The 24,936-nt window shown below is 34.7% G+C and overlaps 3 protein-coding genes and 1 long non-coding RNA gene across 6 annotated transcripts; all 4 read left to right on the forward strand.

The window, feature by feature from the left end:
* The first annotated feature begins 5,056 nt into the window (after window positions 1-5,056).
* Window positions 5,057-11,245, forward strand: LOC130747393 (protein NLP8-like). Of its 3 annotated transcripts, none has more exons than XM_057600331.1 (6): window positions 5,057-5,628; window positions 6,442-7,488; window positions 8,096-8,140; window positions 8,244-8,990; window positions 9,270-9,393; window positions 9,559-11,245. In XM_057600331.1, exons 2-6 carry the CDS (start codon window positions 6,559-6,561, stop codon window positions 10,668-10,670), a joined length of 2,958 nt encoding a protein of 985 aa, XP_057456314.1. In that variant the 5' UTR covers window positions 5,057-5,628; window positions 6,442-6,558; the 3' UTR covers window positions 10,671-11,245. The 3 variants fall into 3 exon arrangements, with proteins under 3 accessions (XP_057456314.1, XP_057456313.1, XP_057456315.1); XM_057600330.1 differs by having other exon boundaries at window positions 6,446-7,488; XM_057600332.1 differs by having other exon boundaries at window positions 6,462-7,488.
* Window positions 11,246-12,831: 1,586 nt separating this feature from the next.
* On the forward strand, window positions 12,832-16,704 carry LOC130745017 (uncharacterized). Its single transcript, XM_057597169.1, has 4 exons — window positions 12,832-12,879; window positions 12,971-13,153; window positions 13,251-13,363; window positions 16,377-16,704. Exons 1-4 carry the CDS (start codon window positions 12,832-12,834, stop codon window positions 16,702-16,704), a joined length of 672 nt encoding a protein of 223 aa, XP_057453152.1.
* Window positions 16,705-18,098: 1,394 nt separating this feature from the next.
* On the forward strand, window positions 18,099-24,845 carry LOC130747396 (peroxisomal membrane protein 13-like). Its single transcript, XM_057600334.1, has 6 exons — window positions 18,099-18,184; window positions 18,688-18,924; window positions 19,031-19,045; window positions 23,530-23,798; window positions 23,989-24,081; window positions 24,434-24,845. The coding sequence occupies exons 1-6, from the start codon at window positions 18,160-18,162 to the stop codon at window positions 24,653-24,655; spliced, it is 861 nt and encodes a 286-aa protein (XP_057456317.1). The 5' UTR covers window positions 18,099-18,159; the 3' UTR covers window positions 24,656-24,845.
* On the forward strand, window positions 19,673-21,070 carry LOC130747397 (uncharacterized). The gene is made up of 2 exons (XR_009022378.1): window positions 19,673-20,297; window positions 20,387-21,070. It is a non-coding gene; the product is annotated as an uncharacterized LOC130747397 (long non-coding RNA).
* Window positions 24,846-24,936: the final 91 nt, after the last annotated feature.

The following is a 24,936-nucleotide window of genomic DNA, read 5'->3' on the forward strand; positions in this document are numbered from 1 at the left end:
TAAGAGATTATACAACACTTTTTAAAATCAAGTATTTCGTTTGATATATCACTTAAGTAGAAGTAATGAATTTTTTTTTGAGAAAAGAAACAACGAATAAATAACAAATTTGTATGATATATAAATATATAAGTCATTAGAAAAACTAAGCTAATTTATTTTTTTAGGGGCGTAAGATAATTGTGGGACCTAAAGGCCAATACCTGAGGAGACAACTCTAAATTAATAGATGTTTAATATTTCTAATTTCATACATTCCTATACCTAATAGGATGACATGGTTGGGTTAGAGGAGGGTCCTTCGGGTTTGTATTGCCTACGGATATTTTAGCTTCTATGTCGGCCATGACTTAATTTAATGTTTGTCACGTTCAAAAAGATTTACAAAATAAAAAACTCTTGTAGGGTTACCCGTTTCTCCAAACTAGGAGTGTAAGACAAACAAAAAAAAATCAAAACAAATGAAAATTATGGTTATGAAACTTACCTGCATGTGTTCAATGTTGCTGCTTTCTTCAAATCTTTCTTCATATTGATAAACGTGGTTCCCTGTCACTATTTCATGCAAATCTTCTTCCAATTTCTCGTAGTGGTTGATCACATCAAAAACAGTTTTGTTAGGGAATAATGATGCCACCTTCTGCCATAGATCGGGTGTATCTTCATCAAATGTACCGATGGCATGTTCAAACAGCCTGTCTTCTTCTCTGGTCCAATGCGCAGTTCCAGAATCCATACCCTAAACCTGACGATATATTCCCCTGCTCTGAAAGAGAATGGAAAAACCGAAACCACAAGTTTTTTTTTTTTTTGAAACTAACCACAAGTTAATAAATAATCACCAACAACAATCACTTATATATAATCTTGAACTAGGGTAGTTCTTTTTTTTACGTTTTATCTCAAGATTTTTCAAAAAAAAAAAAAGATATTTTTTTGAAAGTTTATATCAAGATAAAATTTTAAACCTAATATAAGATAACTAATTATTTTATTTTATTTAATTAATAGTTTTTGTAGATTCAGGTAAACTCTACTTTTCAAAAAAATGGTAAACTCTAGATATTTTCCTGTAACCAAAATACTCTAGATATTTTCCGTGATTTTTAAAAACATAACGATATCAGCAGGGCCGGTCCCGACATTTTGGAGGCCCTGGGTTAATAATTAAAATGGACCCCTAAATTTTTTTTTTGGAGAAAGTTTAATAGGAACACTAAGCCAAAAAAGGCCTTTTACAGCGCTTCGGACCTCTCGCCGCTGTTAAATAGTATACACGTACGAAGCGCTGTAAAAGATTGACTAATTACAGCGCTTTTTTAAGTAAAAACGCTGTAAAAAGTATTCAAATTTTTTTGGGACCCCTTTTTTTTGGAGGCCCTGGGCTGTGGGCCTGCTTGCACAGGCCCAGGGCCGGCTCTGGATATCAGCAGCAAAAATCCATCGATACTTTCAAATGAAACTATAAATTTGATGCGAATTTTTCTCTAACAATCTTATCATTTTTTTTTTAACTTGAATCTTATCATCTTTTTTTTTTATAAACGGTCAAGTTCATTAAGAAGAAATAGCAGCAACATCCATGGATAGAATGCCCTCTAAAGCATGAGGAGCATCACCTATCCAAACAAAACATTGACCAGACAAGGCATATTTTGCCATAAAATCAGCGGTCTTATCGCACCGCGACAAACATGACTCAAACTAAAAGAACTAAAACTAGATGACAAAGCAACGCAATCCGACACTACTGACTCTAAATACGAAAAAATTAGAGGAAAACGTAGACCATGCACTAACAACTTGCATGTTATCAGATTCAAAGACCACATCCTTGAAGCCCAAATCCAAAGCCAACCTAATTGCCCATTTGACAGCGATACCTTCAGCCACAGCAATGGTGAGAGAATGAAATTGTCGAGCAGCAGCTGAAGCAAGCACCCGACTTCTATAATCTCTAGCAACCAGCCCCATACCACACTCACCAGACCCTGAAAGAGAGACATCCGTGTTCACCTTCACCACCCCTGCTGGTGGTGGCTTCCATGCAGCCATGCGAGCTCTCTCGTTCCCAGCTCGAGCAACATTCTGTCGTGGACCTGCATCCGTGGCCATCACCACACGAACCGAAGAGGCCAAGCGCCAAGTATGCTCCGGGGACAGTTTCACTTGCTCGAAAACCCACTTGTTCCTACGTGACCATATAGCCCACAACAGCGTAATGATTTGCTCGGTAAGTGCATCATCCTTGAGCTTGAAAAATTGATAGAGCCACGCCCAAAGAGAAGCAGTCCCTACCACATCATTCGGCGGCATCACCGATAAAGAGGATCCAAACCAAATGCAACGAACCTCAGGATAGTCCAAAAGAGCATGAACTGAAGACTCTACCTGAATATCACAGAACGAACAAGCCACATCAATGGACATACCCCGGCGAGCAAGTGATCGTCGCGATGGCAACGCCCCCGTGCACGTCCTCCACACCATCTCTTTGCACCTCGGAAGAGCCTTTGAAGACCATAACAGGTTCCAAAACCCAGGCGGAACACCAACATCAGATGAGGAAGGAACTGGCCCTGCATGAAACTGCATAATGAAATCATAGGCAGACTTTGTGGTGTACTTTCCGTCATCTGTTCCGCCCCACACGAACACATCATGAACCACCGAGTGGGAGAGTGGAATACTCAGCACCAACGAGGCTTCATGGGCAGAGAAACAAGTCTTAACCAAGTGAGTATTCCACACACCTCGCTGCTCATCAATTAAATCCGCAACATGCGTGAATTGGTGCTGATACTGTCGACCAGAATAGAGCTTGTATCCAGTACTCGAAGGGACCCAAAGAATCATCCCAAATATGTATGCTACGACCAGAACCAACGCGCCAATACCCTCCTCTCTCAACTACCCACTTTGCACTGAAAATGCTAGACCAAGTAAAGCTTGGCCGCAAGCCCAACTTTGCAGCAGACGAAGGCAATCTTTTATGATAACAAACTTGATAAACACGTGCTAGCAAGGATCCATCATTCTTCATAAGACGCCACCATTGCTTAGCCAACAAAGCTGTATTAAAGGACTTGAATGAGCGAAAACCAAGGCCCCCACGATCCTTGGGTTGTGCAAGACGGTCCCAACGAGCCCAATTCAAACCACGCTTTGCGACATCACCACCCCAATAGAAACGATTAATCATCCGCTCAACCTCATCACACAAAGATCCAGGCAAAACAAAGCAGCTCATAACATATGTAGGGATCGCTTGGGCCACCACCTTCACAAGCACCTCCCTGCCTGCTCTCGACAGAGCACGCTCCTTCCAACCCTTTAACTTCTTCTAAACTCGCTCCTTCACAAAAGCAAAAACCTGTTTCTTTGATCGCCCCATAATCATCGGAAGACCCAAGTACTTGTCAAAGCTCTCCACTGCCTTCATACTCAAAAGCCTCGATAGCTCAATAGATCTGGTAGTAGGCACATTTCGGCTCAAGGAAAACTGAGACTTGTCCAAGTTAATCTTCTGACCTGAGGAGTCCTCATAGAAAGCAAGAATAGACAAAACCGTAGCCGCTTCCTCCCCGGAAGCACGAGAGAAAATAACACTGTCGTCAGCAAAAAACAGGTGGGATATCACCGGTGCCCCAGGAGCCACCCTCAACCCCTGTAAACTGGAATCTGCGCACGCGTTGGACAACTAAGACTAATTAAAGTTTTTTTTTGAGAGAAAAAAAACTTTGAATTAGTCTTAATTAAAGATTAGTCCATTTTTCGTTCAAGTCAGTTTCAAAAAAGTTAAAGATTAGTCACTCCGTACAAATATATAAGTCACATTTATTTACTATTTTAGGATTAAGAAAAGTAGTTATAAGAAATTTTTTTTGAAAAAATAGTTATACGTTGTAAAAAAAACTATTAACTTTTCAAAAAAAAACTACTTTAATTAATTTATCACATAACATCTAAAAAAGATAAATGATTTTCAAGCTTTTTTTTCATTATTTTTAATCAGAAACAAACAAATTCTCATTTTATTAATGTTTTTTTTTTAAATCGAGAAATGCACAATTTATATGAAATTAAAGAATAATATTTAGCATGTCTACACAATATAGATATGATGTTCCTGAGGGGTCGCAAACCCCACCTTCATCAACTAAGTCACGGCCACCACTACCATCATCACCCATCACTGCCACCACCATCATCACCATTACCTTCCATCACCACCTCAACTGCCAATGTCATCGCTGCTACCATTACATACCGCTATGATTCAATACCACCTTCTATTTTTAATTAGTACTATGGAGAAACGCCATGGTATATTAGCATTTACTCAATTAGCTATGCGTACTTCAAAAACTGTTTTTGAGGAAGGAAAGATGAACTGCCAAAATTAATACAAACTGTTCTTCGGTTTAACTTCTTTCTCATATTACGTTAATAAAAAAAATGCTTCTTTCCCATATTTGCCATTAATCTCTATTTAACGTGTTGGCATAATCACTTGCAGGAAAGGAAGTAGTGTTTTTTAAATAATTAAATCAATGAATTTTAAAAATTAATTGTTTGATATATGTTATATGTAGCACAAAAATGCAATATTATTGGATGTCAGTGTAAAGTTTACTCTCACAATATATTTATATTAAACTTTTATAAATAATAATATCCAGCACACAAAGGAAAACATAACATCCAATAACAAGATAGATGATGTAGCTAAATGAATAGGGAACAATAATAATTCAAACAGCTTACAGTTTAAAAATTAAAAACACTGTTAAATTCTTTTTTAGTGTGGTAAAATACAACCATTAGGAGTCAGCTTAAGGTTAGAAAAGATTAAAAACAAGTAAAAATGCACATCATTCTCAGCATCCACATTCTGTTGTCACCAGAATAATCTACATCTACTTGTTTTATTTTTTTATTCAAACATCCTTGTCTTAGTCATGAGATTCCATTTGAATCTAGGTGGTTTGGTGGTTCCATGACAATAAATTTATACAAATCCAAGTGCAGCCTCTAGTTTGATTTAATTTAAATATTCCCAAAATCATTACTATATTAGTACTAATTTTATTATAATTATTGTGTCCATACACCAGAGAGGATGATTAAACAACAAGCACTAGAGCCTTGTTGTGGAGGCTGTGTGTGTGGCGAGTCGACCATGGTGATGACTGGTTTCTATTTTTAGCTACCATTTTTCTGTAAATCACCCAGTTTCATCTCTGTTATCTTTCCTTTTATAGAAACCACCTCTTCCTTTGTTACTGTTTGCTAACAATTTTTGACTTCACAGTTAAAAAACCTGTTGCTGTTGTTGTTGTTGACTTGTTGTGTTGTTGTAGTTCACTGCACCACACAGAATCTTTCCCTCTTGTTTGGAGTTTGAGGATTCCGAGGTCGGTGCCTCGTAGGTTGTGTGGTCTGCGTGGAAAGAGAATTCTTAGGGTTTTGTGTAAAGTTTTGATTTTGACTGTCAAGTTTCAAGCTTTTGGAGATTGGAGAGCGGTTTGGGCAACTGGGTCTTTCTCATTTGCCTCAATTTGTTACATTGTTTCACTGACTGGGCATGCCATGGTTCTTCTATGGAGGTTGGGTTCAAGCATTCAGGTATTTAGGGAAACCTAATTTTGTTTTACTTTTTTTATTTTATTTAAATCTGTTGGTTTGTTGTTTGTTTTACTTGGTATGATGTTTTAAACTTCTGTTGAGCTGAATTGTTGCAACACTTGTGCCTGTTTGAAGATTAAAATTGATTTTAGGCTTTAATTAGTAGCTTTGGGTTGGGGATAGTTGTTGGTTTCTCAGGAGTTGGTTTGGGGGTTTTCATTTTTAGGATGTGATGGCTTCTCTGCTCATTTTTACTTTCATGAAGACTTTAAAATTGGAAAATTGAAAAGTTGAAAAGAGATGGGAGTTGAACTAGTAATTCTTCAATTCTGAATCCTGATATTCATAAGTTTCGAAGACAGAATTTTAACTGAGATTATTGGTTTTTCAATGGTGAGGATGGTTAAAAGTGAGTTAAGGAAGTGAATTTTAGGTTGACGTGTACAAGGATTTAAAATCAGCTCAGCATAGTACTCAGTGAGTTGGCATATTCAAAATATACATCCTATAATTCAATTTGTTTCCCTGTAGAACTTTCTCATGCTATTTTCCTCTAGGGAGGAGCAATTTTAAAGTTCCTATTTTGCTTGAGGGGTTGAGATCAGGGTTTTAAATTGAGGTTGAGGAAGCGTTGCAGAATTGCAGACAAATTCTGGTTGATGAGGTCCCGTTGCGGAGACTCCAAAACCTTTTACGTTGCGGTTGCGGACCACAATTTAAAACCTTGGTTGAGATTATTATTTTTCTTTCTGTAATCCAAATAATTTTAATTGAGTTTTGATGAATTTTCTGTCATCTGCTGAGAATGTTCAGACAGTGTTAAACCTTTGCAGGCCTACATAAACTGGAAAGGAATGTCTTGTGCAAATTCATGTTCGAAGGGATAACATTGGTTGAATTTCAATTTCAAAATTTCTCTGCAACCTTATAATGGAAGACCACCTTTCCCCTAAGGGAAAAGGAATTGGTTATTCGGCATCGTTCGATGGTGGAATGAAAAATTCAGCTTCGGAGGACATGTTTAACAACATCTCCGAGCTCATGAACTTCGATACTTATGCTGGTTGGTGCAATAGCCCATCCATGACTGATCCGAATTTGGCTAACGGTCTTACGCCATTTGTTTCGGTACCATACCCACCACCTGATGGATTGAATTTAGTGGAGCAGAGCAGTGGTCCCTTCTTTATGACAGAAGCCACTGGAAATTACAATGATATGCAAAGCTCGCCCAGTTATGGCGACAGAGTTGTATTACAGCAAATGGAAAACCAATTTGAGTTCTTTGATGTTCTAAATGATACAAATAACTTAGATGCTAAACAAAAACAAAGTGTCCCATTTCAGCAACTTAATACCTCAGATATGGGCAATCATATAATGTCCTGGTCATCTAGTTGGTCACTTGATGAGAGAATGCTGAAGGCTTTGTCCTTCTTTAAGGAATCAGCTGGTGGGGGAATATTGGCACAAGTCTGGGTACCCGTAAAGCATGGTGATGAATTCATCTTAAGCACAAGTGAGCAACCCTATTTGCTAGATCATAAGCTTGCAGGGTATCGTGAAGTGTCAAGGACGTTTACATTTTCTGCAGAAGGAAAAGCAGGCTCTTGTCCTGGGCTTCCTGGTCGCGTGTTCACCTCCCATGTTCCTGAATGGACATCCAATGTTGGTTACTACAATAAAACTGAGTACTCGCGGTTGGAGCATGCGATTAATCATGAGGTTCGGGGATCAATTGCTCTTCCTATATCCGATCCGGACTCTAAAGTGCCATGTAGTGCTGTCCTTGAACTTGTCACTACAAAGGAAAAGTCTAATTTTGACAGAGAATTGGAAATCGTTTCTCAGGCGCTCCAGGTTGGGTTTCCTTTAGCCACTTCCAACATATACTTCAATTTCTTGCATTTACCTGTCTTAGTGCTGCTTATTTCAAGTTTGTTGGCATATCTGTGTTACTCTATTTGAGACTCAGTTGTCATCTTGTGTCTCCATTTGATGTCTTGTTACAAGGTTGTCATGGAGAAATTTCTATCTTGGATGACAAAGTATCTTATCAATGTATTTGATGTTGATCTCAGTGTAGTTGAGGAGTAGTTATGCAAGCAGAAGATTTTGTGCATGGTGTAGTCATATTTCTTGTGATCAAACTAGGGTACTTTCCACAAATTGGAACAATAAGAATGGCATATACTGATCTGTTTCTAGTCAATAGTCATTCTGTATAGGCCCATTCTATACTCAATAGGATACAGTTATTTCAAAGGGCATCTTTATTCTTCAATTTATTTGATTCAAGAACCTCTTGATTTGCATTATAATGTTTCAAAGACTAAATGCGTCTCAGTCAGTTATGGCTTTACTCTCCAATTACATATAAAAGTAACCTTTCTGTGTTATAGATATTTCCAGATTGTGTTATAATTAAAGTTAGTAATGATAAATGTATTATCATGATTTTCTGCAGCATGTACATTTAAGGACTATTACGCCGCCACGACTTCTTCCTCAGGTACTTGCTGAATCCTGAATTTGCATTCTTCCTATTGATTTTCCTGATATTTGTTTCTATCTGGATTTCGGAACTTCTTACTAGGTTGATTCTTTTTCTGCAGTCTCTATCAAATAACAAAAGAGCTGCTTTATCTGAGATAATTGATGTGTTACGAGCTGTATGTCATGCCCATAGATTGCCACTGGCACTTACATGGATTCCCTGTTGTTACAGTGAGGGAATAGGAGATGAAACCGAGAGAATCCGAATTAAAGAAGGCCATATAAGTTCTAATGAAAAATGTGTTCTATGTATTGAAGAATCAGCTTGCTATATAAATGATAAAATGGTAGGAGGATTTGTTCATGCATGCACTGAACATCATCTCGAGGAAGGGCAAGGTATAGCTGGGAAAGCTCTTCAATCAAATCATCCATTCTTCTATCCCGATGTCAAGTCTTATGATATCAGTGAATATCCCCTTGTTCATCATGCACGCAAATATAATTTGAATGCGGCAGTTGCAATTAGGCTAAGGAGTACATATACTAATGATGATGATTACATATTAGAATTCTTTCTGCCTGTCAATATGACAGGGAGTTTAGAACAGCAACTTCTATTAGACAATCTCTCAGGTACTATGCAGAGAATTTGTAAGAGTTTGAGGACCGTTTCAGATGCTGAATTAACAGGGATAGAAAGCTCCCAAGTTGGGTTTCAAAAGGAAAAAGTCCAAGGTATTTTTCCTATATCCGGTAGAAACTCTCAGACGGCATCAATAGGTTGTGACTATGATTTGGACCGGAAGATGTACTTGAAGGCAACTAACCTGAGAAATAATGGAATCGAAGCTGCTAGAAGCCAGGTATATCTTGACTGTATCTTCTTCTTACCCTCATCTAATTTTATGATATGATTGCTTCATTTGAGGAAGCAGTTCTTGCAAGTTATTATGCATCCTGGAATGGAACCTGTGGGGGAAATTACCGAATATCCATCACACTTCATTTATGTTATAAAGGAGCGAACCCGTGGAGTGAAACATCTGATATAATTTGCTCTTCAACTTTGTAACTTCTTGGTTTAGTTTTTTTTAATGTCTTTTGGCACTATAGTTTAACATCATAGTAAATTTATTTTTCAGGCAATTAATGGATCAAGAAAGCAGGTTGAGAAAAAGAGAAGTACAGTGGAGAAGAATGTTAGCTTGAGTGTTCTCCAACAATACTTTTCTGGCAGTCTGAAGGATGCTGCGAAAAGCATTGGTGGTGAGCTTCCACATTATTTTTCCAAATTTCTTTATATTTATTAACAAATGATTATTTTGGGTTATATGATGGATGTTTCATTGAAGATATTAAATATTTTTGAAAGGTCATTCTTGTTAATGAAGACAAATTCATCTCATTAACTAACATTTCATACTGGAACAGTTTGCCCAACAACTCTTAAGAGGATATGCAGGCAACATGGAATTTCAAGATGGCCGTCCCGCAAGATTAATAAAGTGAATCGTTCATTAAAGAAAATACAGATTGTGCTTGACTCTGTCCAAGGAATGGAAGGAGGGCTGAAGTTCGATCCTTGTACTGGGGGTTTTGTAGCAGGAGGATCAATCATCCAAGACATTAGTGCACATAAAAGTATTCTGTTCCCTGAGAGAAGTGCTGTGAAAGACACTGAGCCTGTAGTACGAGAAGTGGTCTCAGGAGTACCTCTAGCACCTGGTAGCCCAGGTGAGAACTCAGCCATTGAGTTGGAGGATGATGGTGTTTGTTCGGTTGGGAACCAGCTTGTGCACTCAACAAGTGTACTTATGTCTAATTCCTATGAGGGCGAGTTGAAGATAGACAATGCTTCTTCTGCTGATGGTAGTGAAGATTCAAAATCAATGGCTGTGGATGATGTGACCAAGGCTCAGGACTGTCCTGAACAAAACTCTCTAGGTTCTGTTCTTGAAAAAGAGGGGGACCAATGGAGTTTGAACAAGTACGGTATGGGAGTAGAAAATTCCATCCATGATATTGTTTGTAATACTAATAGTTCAATCTCCTTGATTGAACTTAGCGGCGATGGAGGAAATGGTGCTGATGAACATAACCACCCCACTTCTTCAAGCATGACAGACTCTTCCAATGGCTCTGGCTCAATGACGCTTGGCTGTTCATCAGGCTCCCAGAGCTTTGAGAATCAGAAGAAATCGAAAGCCAAATCAGCTTGTGTTGTTGATAGTGGGTCAAAAATGGTTGTCAAAGCTACCTATAGAGGAGACACTATCCGCTTCAAGTTTGATCCATCTGCAGGTTGTTTCCAGCTATATGAAGAAGTTGCAACAAGGTTCAAATTACAAAACGGGTCATTCCAGCTTCGATATCTAGATGATGAAGAGGAATGGGTGATGATGGTGAATGACTCAGATTTGCAAGAATGTGTAGAAATTTTGGGTGATATTGGTGCAACTTGTGTGAAGTTTCTTGTTCGCGACACGACCGGTGTTTTAAGGAGCCGTAGCAGTAATAGTTGCTTCTTGTCAGAGAGCTCATAGTAGATATCAGTATATGAGATGATGCATGGCTTCAATGCAACAGTTGAAGAGTTTCAACAATGTTTTGTTACTTATACATTCGCGTGTGGGTTCTGCGTCACTCTGGATTCTAAAACCATGCTGGTTGGAGGAGGTGCCTTTTAGCCTACCTATACCAGATGCAAAACATCATTTCTATTGAAGATCTTGCAGGTGTTGTGTGGGGCCATTGAGTCAAATGTTGCTTGTAGTTCAATCTTCAAATAATAGAAGTTAAAGTATGGTCATGCTTCAAATAGGAGGTAGAATAGATAGTAGTAATAGCCTGTTAAATATATAGTTCTGTATATGGTAGATTAAAGCAGCATAGAAGCATATAGTTGCACAAAGGACTGGCCCAAATAGCTCTGGGTGCTTTAATCTCAGTTTGTATAGATTTCCCATCAGAAAATATGATCAAGTGTAAAAATTTCTGTAGAATTGAGTCCTTGGTTCTTTTTCCTTACAAAATAGTAGATAGTTAGAAACATGTACTGTGGAATTATAAGTTTCTCAAAAGGAAGATGTGATGTAATTGGATAGATGAGTTTCAGCAACCATGGTTCTGTGTTTTCTAATGACCATGTTATGATAATGGTAAGGCTTAAAACAGTTAAATCAATTGTGTTTTGCAAATAATACTTAAGGCCTCATTTGGAAGAACTTATTTGTGTTTATGCAAGTATTTGCGAAAACTTATGGAAATAGTTTATGGCTTACCTATAAGTTGTTTTGTGCTTATCTTCCTGTAAAATGAATGGTGCAGACTCGTTAACCGTTGGATCGAGTTGAGATTTTGATGTTGTTCACAACACATTGATCTTCAATATGACTGATTGGGCCGTCAATCAAATGTATGTGCTAAGAGAAACAACCCACAAATGTAGCAGCCAGGTCACTTGAGTGAAATATGTCTTTGATCTTCTTTTCACATAACTTATGTTCCAAATCTGTTTTGATTTTCTTTTCAAATCTGTTTGTTCTAAAACCTCCTTCAATCTTTTTTTATCTCATCTTTTATAAAAAAATAAAAAATAAACTATAAAAATATCTAATAAATCTGTTAAAATATTAAATTAACTCAAAAATACAAATATACATGAAATAAGTCATAATTACATGAAAATGACTAGAAAAATAGCCTTAAATTCCGGGTCAACAATTAACCCGACACTGCCACATGACATGATCTAAGTTTTTTTCCCAGCCATAAATTAAGTGAGCTAAAGGCAGCACTCGAGAAAACAGAAAGCAAACAAACTACCAACCTCTGATAAAAAGTCGAGGCACTATCTAATAAAAATCGAACTGAATGGATATGCACTGACAGTGTAAAATAGTTTTACACAGACATCCAATTAAATTCCGCCAAATCAGAAAATATATTATTCTTTTAATTAAAATTAAAGTCAAATGTAATTATCTCTCCTATGTGGCATGTTTTGATTGGATGACTGTGTAAAACTATTTTACACTGTCAGTGCATATACATTAAACTCTAAAACTTAGGGAGAGTCTCGAAAACAGACATAGGCGCTAGCAAATGTAAGGCATGTTTAGCCAGAGCTACAGAATTACTCCCTAAAAAACCCTTGGTGAATTTTTTTTTTCTTCTGGTGAATCTCCCTGAAAATATGCATGCTTATGGAAAATAAATATCAAATAATAAATACATAGAAAATATAATTGTAGATAGAATAAAAAAGATACGTAGATTTTTTTTTTGCTTCATCGGAAAGGAAAGATACGTAGATATATAAACACTAACTTTTTCTATAATTCAGTTAAAAAAAACTTTTTCTATAATTATTGAATAAAGAGATAATTAACGATTCCCTGGAATTGTGGATTATTCAGTCTATATATAACTCCTTAACATTGAGATGATCAGCATCTAAGCTTTTACACTTGTGAATTTCTTCTTTCAATGACTGGTAATGCGTAACAAGTACATATCTATGCAATCCATGTTGATAATATGCATGAATTATTTCATGACCTTTGATTCTAACTTTCTTTATGTTGGATATATTCTACAGAACATATTCAATCCAAGATTGGAAAAGCACTTTGAGATATAACAATTACATTGATCGGACTTTCGGACTTGTGGAAGCTAAGAACAATTGAAAATAATACGCCAATGGCTGTGTTTCTATCTGCTACTTTGCTAATCATTGGAATGTTCCATGTATATTAATGCTCAGATCTCATTAAAAAAATAATGTTTAAATATGTACAGATTTAGTTAATTTAATTTCATGCATATGTAATTGTTATAGTTTGTGCCTATACTTGAACAAGACTTGGTGGCCAAGTGGGACTTTGTAACGAGACAATTGGCGTGGGAGTTATTTGATAGAAGTAAAATGATCAAGTACAAATTTGAATTACCATGGAAGAATATTTTGGCCATGCGAGCTGGTATAGAAGAAAACACCAGGCATGGAATTCTGGAAATTGAGGTGCATTTTTCTAGTTCTTTTCAATTTTATGGTTTGATTGGAAAAATTGTATGCATTGGTTTGATATTTGATTGAACGGTTAATTTTCCATCCTCAGCTAGAAAAGGAACCGACATTCTACTATCGTGACATTAATCCAAGACCAGGATTTAATGATACATGGGTGTTACTATCAGAAGACTTCACGGGAGGTCATGCCATAACATACAGGTATGTGTTTTATGTCTTTGGCTTGCACGCTTAGGTAGGTTCTTGTTTTGGTAGCTAGGGTTTGTGTGGTTGATAGGTATCGTTTGATTCTGTCGCCGTTCTTCGATTGTAAGTGAATATTTACCAAGGTTGCGTAGATGGAGGTTGTTTGTTGCGTTAGCATGCTTGTGTGCTTGTCGGGTTTGTGTTTGAGGTTTTTGGTTAGGCTTTGCTTGCGGGGGGGTTTTTTACGAGGTTTTTTGGTGGTTTGTGATGGGTTTTTATCAGTTTTTTTGTTGGCTTGTACTCACCATTGAGATTTGAGGGGATGTTTCTCAACATCATATTAATTATATATATAGTTTAAAAAAAAAACATATGCAAGTCTTTCTTTATACTTCGATATCTTTTCATCAAGCTTTGTAGAAGGTAGATGACTTCTGTTGTAGACTTTCTTAGCATAAAACAAAATTTATTCTCTCTTTTATCCTAGTCTCCTCCCTTAGTCAGTTAGTCTAGTGCGACTCCTAAATTTTATCAGGCAGTTCCAACAATTTTAAATATCTCTCTTGCTTTTACATATAGGGACCAATACTTCTCCTCCACGCGTCTGATATATGTTTAGATCTCAAAATTTCATTAAACAACTTAATGAGCCAACTACTATTATACGTGCAGTTAAGAGCTTCTTTAACTTCTTCAAATCAAATTCTACGATAATAAATCATATATTTTGTTCATCCTCTCTCACTACCAAGCTTTCCATGTTAAAGTTTATTGAAGTAATTCATTCATTCTCTCTATTACCTTGATATGTAACCTAAACTCTTCCTCCCTCGTCCTTAATACATTTAACCTAGTCTAAGTCTCTTGGTTTTTTTTTTTTCTATGTTTTTTTGTAAATCGGAAAGATAAATTGCACCCGCCAGGAATCGATCTCTGGACCTCCCCTACCCAACTCATATGTCTCCCAACTCCTACCACTTGAGCTATCATACAAAGACTTCTTTAATTTCTATGTTTTTGGCAAGCTTATAAATTTTACATTCTCCATTCTTTTGTTCCAATATCTCTATAAAACCTCCACATACACCCTAGATCGTGTCTCACTTACAACTATCATCGCTTCATTTATGGCCTTTCAATTCCATTCTGATTTCAATTTTAACATTGTTGCATCTATGTAAAGTCTTTTTTATATTTTACCTTCTCATGCACACTTGATCCATATTGAAGTTATCGACTAGTTTTGCATTAGTTGTTAAGACCTATTACAATCCTCCTCCTTTACCCGAGCTTGGGACTGACTATGCGCATATGAGTTAATTTTAAACATAAACAATAAAAAATATTCTTAAGAGTTTCAATCAAATGAGTTTTAATTACTATGCATTAAGAGTGTAATAAAGTTTTTTATACTAGTGTTTTTTTTTCCGTGCGTTGCACGGGGAATATGTCTATTATATTTGATACATCAATTAATCATGAACGTGATTATGTGAGTTCGTTTTTAGTTATTTTTTTTAAATTGCAAGTTATTTATGTTTTTTTTAAGTTGTTCCTAATATGTGCTCTCCTCTTTCCCAATTAATTCTCCCTTAATTGTCTATTTTTCTCACCCAATTTCATTCCTCTCTCTTTTCTCTCATCTGACATTTTAAATTTTCAGGTTCCCTATATATTTTTCCTCTTTCCCCATTAATTGTCCCTCCCCCCCCTCTCAATTCGCTGCTCTCTCTCCTCTTATCCCTTCTTTCCAATTCCTCTTTCTCCATTTTTTTCTATAATAATTTCTTATTTCTTGAATGATTATTAAAATCTTTCATTTTCTTTAACATTTGGAAACCAATCAAATCAAATATTGTAATCTTCCCCGTATCCATCAAATAATAACTGCTTTAATTCCCCAAAATAATTAAACATATTAATAACCTATTTAAATCATGATGAAATAAATTTAGTAATGAGTAATCTAGGTAAATCTTAGATAATTAGGACAAATCTTTTAAATCAAATCTAAAATTAAAAAATGTAGTAAATAAAGATAGATAAAAACTACAAAAATCTAGCAAATCACAATAAAAACTCATAAAATCCTGAATTAATTAAAAATCCGAAAATTCAATAAAAATACCGTAAAAATTAATTAATACTCTAAAAATAAATAATAAAATAAATTAAGATAAAATCATGAAATAAACGACCTAAGTCCTAATCAAATCTAAAATTTAAAAAGGTAATAAATAAATATAGATAAAAACAATCAAAATCTAGCAAATCACAATAAAAACTCATAAAATCCTGAATTAATTAAAAATCCGAAAATTCAATAAAAATACCATAAAAAATTATTAATACCATAAAAATAAATCAAAAATAAATTAAGATAAAATCAAGAAATAAACAACCTAAATCCTAATCAAATCTAAAATTTAAAAATGTATTTTTTTATGAGAATGACATGTGGAATTTTTTTATTTATGAGAATTAACGTGAGAATGACACGTCACTAAGAATTAACGTGATAATGACACGTCACTAAGAATTAACGTGAGAATGACACGTCACTAAATCAACATGATAGAAGTTATTCTTTTCTAATATATATTGATAGTTATCAAATTAGAATCTATCTATTTATCATATCAAAATTTAAAAATATTTAAAATGAAAAATGAAGATATGTAATTTTTTTGTTAAATTATTCTCGTAATTCTCATCCAAGTGTGGTGAAGGTCAATTGTCTCCCCAAAAGTGCGGCTCCTAGAAATCAAGCTCTCAACCTACAGGTTCAAATAATATGACTATATGAGCATTGCTCCGGTACCTTTATAAGGGGAGGGTTTATTTTACTACTCATACTATTGTGTAAAGTGCCAACATGGTGCAATAAGACAAAATCATATGTGCAATGCAAAAGAGTACACAAACTCCTCTTAGCCCTCTACTTTATTTGGCAGTAGAGAAAAATCATAATTGTATATTATTTTTCTATGTGATACCCCTAATAGTATGTATTTCTACTTCTGGACAGGAGGCACTATCTTAGGTTTCCGCATGGAGTTCTTGACAAACACTATATGACGTTGTTGAATGGTCATAAACAATTATTGGAGTTGAGCCTACGACCTTTTCCAATATTGAAATCTCCATACTTCGGTCCACCTTTATTAGATGAAGAGGTGATGATGGATAACTCTCATGATGCAGAAGAGACCCTTAGTAGTCAAGACCAAGGACTTAATGAGAGCATATGTGAGAACGATGTGATATATAGCCTTGTGAAAATGGGGTTGGAAGATGAAGAAATTGATGACCAAGTAAGAGTGGACAACAAGTTGAAATTGAAGAAAGGTAATTGAGAGGGAGGGTTTGGTTTTATTTTAATGAATGAGGTTATAACCTAACTTATGGCGAGGGTTAAACAACTCCATCCTAAGTGGATGAATGAGTTTTTCATAAAAATTATAGGAAAGAATTGGATGTAATTTTCAATATACTTATCTTGATTACATTGATCCAGCCATGATGAGGAATTTAATATTTGGGATAAGTTCCATATCCCTAATGATACTAGTGCATGCCCTCATAATTTTTGTTTTTTAAAGTGGTAATTATTTGGAACTCTAATTTTATTTTTTAGTCATCATGGATTCATGGCATTGTTCTAAAACTCAAACGACTCATGTTACGGTGGTTCGGTTGTTGGGGTTTGGAAATTGGAAGGGTAAACCACGACTTGGAGAGTTGCGGAGTCGAGTAGAACCACGCGGGTCAAACTCTCTCATCTAAGTATTTGTGTACCATATAGATTGATATCGACACTATCAGTTAAGTTCAACCCAATCCATGCGCTCAATAGTTAAAATAATATAATCATTTAATGTTTTCGAATTATGAAAACTCAAACAAGTTTAAGGTATATAATTACACATTTAAAATAATATAATAAAATTTTAGAGAGTTGCTATATGTAATGAAACACACATGTTAATAAATACAATTACTTGTGTTAACTTTTATAAAGTATTTTTTATTTCACTTTTTAAAGTGTATTTTTATTTCTACTAAACATTTATTTTTTTAAAAGAACATTGTTTAGAATAATATATATATATATATATATAATTTCTCTTTGGATGCTCGAGAAAGCTTTTTTAACTATTACAATTATTTTTTATGTAAGACAGGTGTCCTCCTTCGGTGGCAATCCTATTCGAGTCGGAAACATTCTCATCATGGTAGGGCTAATTCTTCTAGTAGGGGTATTTTTCATCCACAATACTCGAACCTGAGACCTTGCTTAAGAGAAATCAAACATGTACCACTTGAACCAACCACCTGCTGCTAACTATTACAATTATTTGTTTCAAAAAAAACTATTATAATTATTATTAGCATTAAAACTAATTAAATATAAAATAAAATAAAATAAGATTTAACTATTACAATTATTCATTAAAAAAACTATTACAATTATTATTAGTAGTGTTGAATAAAATGTTGACTTGAGTATTAAAATAATAAAAATATATCATAGCAACTTCCTTGGGATGCGAAGGTTCATGTCTACCTAGCAATTACCCACGTTTCTTATTATTTAGCAAAAACAATAAGAATAAGAAAATTCCATGAACCCACCCTTTGCAATATCGACCATCCACATCCTCCACGCCAGTGAGAAATCAACGGCTTAGATACTGCTAACCCTGATTTAAAATAAACCTTAACTCCTTAAGTCAAACACAAACATAGCAACGCAATGCAAAAAAACATGAATCATTAGGAGCTTATGCTGATTGTTCTCAATTCCCTCAATGGAACCAAAGTCCCAACCTTCAGGTTCAGTTTCACTTCCCAAAACCTTCAATTTTCATCTTTCTTTTTTGTTTCTAATTTCTTGATTAATTCATGTTCATGCGATTGTTGCCGATTGAATGTACCTATTCCACATTGTTCTTTCCCCCACCAAAATTGTTAATAAATTTAGATTGATGAGGGATGAATGTGATGCATCTATTGATTTCACAATTCTGTTGATTTGATCAAATAGGATCAATATAACTTTGTTCTGTCCATTTTGAGGGAATGGAATCATTGATATTTGAACTTATGAGAGTGAAAAGGGGTTAAATTTCTTTTTCCTATGTGATGTATGGTATGGTCATGATCATGTTTTGTGTTACACTAAAAATCTTATGCTAATAAGTGAGGTCGACTATACGGATCAGCATTACACCGACTAAATTGAAAACCAAGTTTTGTGGGATAGTTGATTAATGCAACCACATCTAGTTCGGATGATGAAATTTTTTTCAACATTTTTTGTAAATTTGTGTTTGCAGGTAATAGTCCTCCGCCGAAACCGTGGGAGCGAGCACCCTCCTCATCTGGCCCTGCACCTTTTAGACCTCCATCAGCTGGTAATACAAGTGATGTTGTTGAGGCTTCAGGGACTGCAAAGCCAGGGGAAATAGTTTCTAATTCTGATTACAATGCAACCATCAATAGCAGCAATACACTTGGGAGACCCCTTCCCACAAGACCATGGGAGCAGAATTATGGAAATAGTACCTATGGAGGTGGTTTCTTTGTTTGCTTTTAAAATTTCTAGTGTCACATAGTCAGCTTTTCCTTATTTGCTTATTCTAGTGAGTTTTCTCTTTTTCACTTTCTTGTAATATGCAGGTTATGGTTCCACAATCAATAATACTATTAAAAGAGCAAAGTTTCAAAGGACTAAATGCTGATGTGTCGTAACCACAAGCATTATGCTCTCTCATGCAATCTTAGACATAGTGGAATTCCACATGGCATTCTACAAGCTCTTCTCTCCTTTTTACTGTACACGTGACATTTTCTTCTTTTTTCTGTTTTTTTATCAAGCTCCACTCACCATTCTCTCTCCCACTATCTTCCTTCATTATTAAGAACTCATTCTCTCTCCCACTATTTTGTTTGTTTCCAAAAAAACATAAAATTACTCCCCCATTCACGATGAAGCCTTTCATGGCATTTTTTTTATCAATCAATTTTTATCTGTACATTTTTTTCTTGGTATAAATATGTACCTTAATTATAATTATAATAAATTTATGATAATAAACAAAATTATATTATCTATGACTATATATATATATGTATCAAACTTTCCTATAATAATATATTTGATTTTTTTTTAACTATTTGGATCCTTTTTTTACTTTTAGAAATTATGGGTTTAAATAAATTTAGGATATTTTTTTATTTAATAAATTTCATCAATCTTTCCAAATATCATACACTTAATACTTTTTAAAATTTAGTTATTGAATTTTAGATAAAAAAAATTAAAAATTAAAAAAAATCAAATAAAAAAGAAGTGATTTACTCCTTCTTTCCTATCCTTTCTGTATTCTTTATTTTTTGATTTTTTCACGTGATCAATTGTTGGAGAACTCCCCCATTCTGCACTCTCTCCCTCTCCAACGCTAAAACTCCCTTCAGGCATTAAACACAGCTCTATTTCCATCATCTCTTTCCCCAATTCAATTTTTTCCTAACCTAATCAAGCATGCGTGATGCTTCTCCCCACATATGCCGATCCCACTCCCCTTCTCGAGATGTTCTCTCACCGCCGCTACCTCTATCCAATCTCTTTCCCCAACTTCGCCGCCACACGTTTTTTTATCTCCAATTACCAGTGTGCATTCACACTACCCTCCCTATTTATTGTTTTCGTTTTCCAGGTTTGTGTCTAAACCCTAACTCGGATTTTGCACATACAGCCCCATTTTCTCTCTATATAAGGATCTTCTTGGTTATTCAAGACTCAATCAACCTTTGGTTTGTTTCCCTTTTTCCTCTTTTGCCTTCCCGTCGTTTTCCATGGCTATGAATGTTGATGGCGTCTCAACCATTGATTCTTTCAAGAGACTTTGAATGCCCTTCACCCTCCAAGGGGTTGATCTATCAGGTATCTTCTTCATTGTTGATTCTGATTATGTTATTGTTGAGTTTTTCTTTTGCCTAGAACTGAATCTGGTCCCTTTTCCTTTTCCACAGGACCTTCATAATGGAGAGCCTCTCCAGGGTCTATCCTAGAGGGCAGAGAAGGACTGTCCTGTCCAAGGTTAATTGTATTGCAGATGCTTCATATATGATTCTATTCTATGTTTTTGTTAGTTTGTATTTTCAATCTGTGTTGAATTTGTTGTTTAGATTTCATTTTCGTTATTCATTATACTCTGAGATTGTGAAGACTATTTGTTACTTTCCAGCTGATTGATTTTTGGAGCTTCTATTCTGTTTCTAAGAGTGCAGAAGCTTTAAATTTCATGTATTTGCATAAATCTTTTGCTACCAAGCTATACTGACTGTATGCTACGACTATTTAAATTTCATATCGGACATTTGGGTCTTTTTTGGAATAATCGTTCTTTCTTAGTGTTTTTATGGCTGGAGAAAGTAAAGGTCCTTTCCCTATTTCATTCTTATTCATTTGAGTAATTCCTTTATCATTTGTAGGAAGCAGGACTCAAGGAAGTTGGAAATATATCAGCAATAAGTTAACATAAGGAAGTTGGAAATACATCAGCAACAAGTCAACAATTTTTATAGGCAATAAAAATTGAAAATTTCCTCAATTCATACTCTTCGACTGATTCATAACTGGTGGATGTACTTGGTTTTGACTGTTATGTGTCTTCTTTAAATTGTGCAACTTTTAGAATGGGTTGTTTTTTGCTACTTTCATATTAGTAAAACAAGAGATGTATAATCTGATTTGAAAAGGTATATGATAGGTGCTGACCAAGATAACCATTAATATTTCCTCCAAATTGAAGAGTTTATAAGAAATTTTGCATTTGTAGGCCATTTAGTGGAAGTCTAGAAAAATAATACCTCTGATTTTGAATGTCGCAGGTTGTGATTGCACTAAGCTTGGATTGGAATCTTGGATCTATAGTTATTTTAGATCTGAATATCTTAAACATTTTATATTTTCGGTTGCTTCTATAAAGCTTTTAGCACATTTCGTATATCAAATATCAAACATGTTTATTTGATATACTTGCTGTAATGGTTTCTTTTTATTATCAATGGTTATGTTCATTTTATTATTTTTAGTTTTATGCTTTTCTTTGTCTCCACTCTCAACTCAACTTGAATGGTTCATTTAATTTGTTCACCTGCAATGCCATTACTTGATAGTTTTTGTTTCGGGCATGACCCATTGATATAGATGTAGATATCTCTGTACAGTTTTTATTTATCTTAATTTAACCCTTTCTTTGTACTTTTCTAGAACTCTGCTTACACTTTTGATTTTATTTTAATTAATATATGAGTGCTTCTTCAATAGTTTTTTTTAATTTCAATTATTTATATTTTAGGCTATAATCTCAAGAACTTTGTTGTGAGCTAGAACTTTGTTGTGAGCCTCTGAAGTGCTGCATAAGTTTGAAGGTGAGGTCCCTGCAGGGTTTGGTAACCTGACAAATTTTCAATCTCTACATACTCTTATTGATGGAGTAGTTGGCTATAAATTTTTAATATAGTCTATGAAGGATTTCATCTTAGATGAAGAGACTTTAGTCAAGTTCTATCATTGGGATCTTAGTCAATATTTTTTTTGTACAGGTACAATTTAGAACTAGACCATTGAAGGATCCCAGTTTATGGGAGTCAGTCCAGCTGAAATGCTTTTGCTGAGTGACACTGGAGCTTTGTAGTGTGTTTGGATCTGGTGTTGAAAATATGAAATTTAAATTGTTCTGTATAGGAGCTTGAATTATGGGTTTAGGACATTTTTCTACTTTGTTATCAGTTAAATGTCAGGCTGTTTAGAAAATAAAAAATTGACTTTTAATTCCTTGAGGCAATTAACTGTCATTTCTCCTTCACTTGGATTCTTTTTATCTCTTTTCTTGACTTTTTTAGAATTTGTTGATCTGTTAGAGACCATACCAATGTTGGGCTGCTATCCATTAAATTAAATTATGATTAACTTTTGGTTAAATGAAATATAAATTCATAAATGAAGGTAAAAGCTATTATCTATTTTCATTTTTTTTTTCTAAAACCATCTATTTTTTTTTTTCATTTCTATTCAAGTTACAAGGTAAAAGAAATGCTCACGAGGAGTTATAGTTTACATGTTAATAATTTTATGTAAAAACTAATATAAAAATTAATTTATTAATTACTTATTTTATTCCAAAATGGTTATTGTTTGAGAAAATACACGTAGGTTAAGAGCTCAGTAACTGATAAAAAATTTAACTAAAAATCTCTATTTAAAGTTGAGTTTGGTCAAAGGAAGAGAATGTTGATTATTGGTTATGTGAGAATTGTGATTGGTGTGGATAGGAGGTGGTAGGTTGTAGATACCATAATAAATGAGGCTATATAGATGTGATGAATAGTCTTGAAATAAATAACAGTCATTTTGGCAAATATGTAAAAAGTTAAAAGTGAAAACAACAACCATTTTGGAACAGAGAGTATGCATTACTAATTTTTCTTAATTTTTAAAATAATTGTAGAATTAAATATGTATAAATATTTATAATGTACGATAATTTGACGATGAAATTAGGAATCATTAATATTCAAAATATTTGTTCATGTATAAATTACAAGGTTTAAAGCCGCACGAGGCGGAATGAGCATGAAAAACTACATAAAATAAAATTCTACTTACCCTTTTTTTCTTTGTAAACTACTGAGACTAACATTTTTACATGTAAATAATTTCATTTTATATCTAATTCAAAGATTTGATTTAATATAATTCAGTTTCCTTCACTTTTCAAGCTAATTTTAGAAATTAATATATATAAAAATATGATAATTTGATAATGAAAAAAATATAGTCCATAGATTAGAAAATGTTAATTTGATGATATTTATTTATGTATAAATTATAGGGTTACAAGCTGCACGGGAAGAAATGAACATGAAAATAATATTATGTGCAAATATGAAGATTTTGGCCGGTTAAATCCTTTATTTCGGAACCTTTATATTTGTTAAATGGTTGTATGAGTTTAAATTACTATAGTTGAGTGACTCAATTTATGTTTTTGAATTATCTATACTCTTATGATGATTGTACTTTCATTCTTAGCATCTCAAATTTTTTATTCTCATGTTCAAATACAATAGTAAAATTTGCCGTGCAACGCACGGGTAGGAAATTCTAGTGAATTATAATTCTGGATATGGGTCTGGAATGTATGGATCTTACGGTGGAGCGGGAGGGTTGTATGGAAACAACATGTACAGAGGAGGGGCTGGGGGGCTTTATGGGTCATCTGGGATGTATGGAGGTGGAATGTATAACAGTGGCTTTGGTGGTCCAATGGGTGGTGGTTATGGTGTCGGCGGTGCTCCTTTTGGAGCTGAAGATCCCAATAATCCATATGGTGCTCCTTCATCGCCTCCAGGATTTTGGATTTCTTTTCTTCATGTGGTGAGCAATATCTTACTTTGCCTAAGTTTTTTCCCCATTCATATCAGCTTTCACATTTTGGATTCTAGTTACTAGATCATGAAGTCATGTATATTACTAGCAATTCATTTAATTTTTTTAAGGTAGTTATATGGTTTGTTGAAAAAATTTTGCGTAGCTTATGGTGAATTTATTTCCCTTCAAATTGCAGATGCAAGGTGTTGTTAACTTCTTTGGTCGTATTTCCACTCTCATAGACCAGAACGCACAGGCTTTTCATATGTTCATGACCGCACTTCTTCAGGTAAATTTCATCATTCTCTGTCCATTTTATTCATTTCTCTCATATTTTGTTCATCTGTTAATCTTATACCAGCTGTTTGAAGGTTAAAATTCTTAAACTAAATCATCCATGCTTGATTTATGTGTTATGAATTGTGGGAGTTTGAAAAGCTCACCTAGAATCAATTTTTGCAAAATCAAATTCAAGTCCTGACCTGGTTTGTCCAAAAATCAAGTCAGTAGAAAAGGAACCAATTGACCAAAGCACAATTTGATTGATGGATGTGTTAGCCATTCTATTTTTCAATGTTTGCCTTGCACTGAACATGTTGCTAAATTTGATAGTTAAATTCTATAATATGGTCTCTTTGCAGCTTTTTGATCGTTCTGGTGTATTATATGGAGAGCTAGCTAGATTTGTGTTGCGGTTGCTTGGAATCAGAGCTAAACCCAAGAAGATTAACCCACCAGGTCCCAATGGACTTCCACTGTCTGCGCCGCACAACTCCTCGGTAGGGAACTACATTGGAGGAACAAAAGCTGCTCCAAGTGGTCCATGGGACAACTTGTGGGAAAATGACACCAGCAAACGATGATGTGAAATTGTTTTTCTTATAGAGTCCAAATACAAGCACATGGGAGTTAAGAACCGAGGGGTAGGATTAGGAATCTGAATGAAGATACTGAAAGATGTGAAACTCATACTTATCTCAGACTTAATGTTCAGTATACTTTGCTTAGATTGGTTCATTCTGCTTAGATTGCTTAAAACTTAAAAGGGTTGCTCGGATATGAACAAATAAGCAATGCATGGACCTTCTAAGCATCTCAGACTTTGTAACATGTTATTTTTATATACAGATGCATTTTTGTATTT

The sequence above is a fragment of the Lotus japonicus genome, chromosome 3 (assembly GCF_012489685.1).
Source record: "Lotus japonicus ecotype B-129 chromosome 3, LjGifu_v1.2".
Classification (NCBI taxonomy): domain Eukaryota; kingdom Viridiplantae; phylum Streptophyta; class Magnoliopsida; order Fabales; family Fabaceae; genus Lotus; species Lotus japonicus.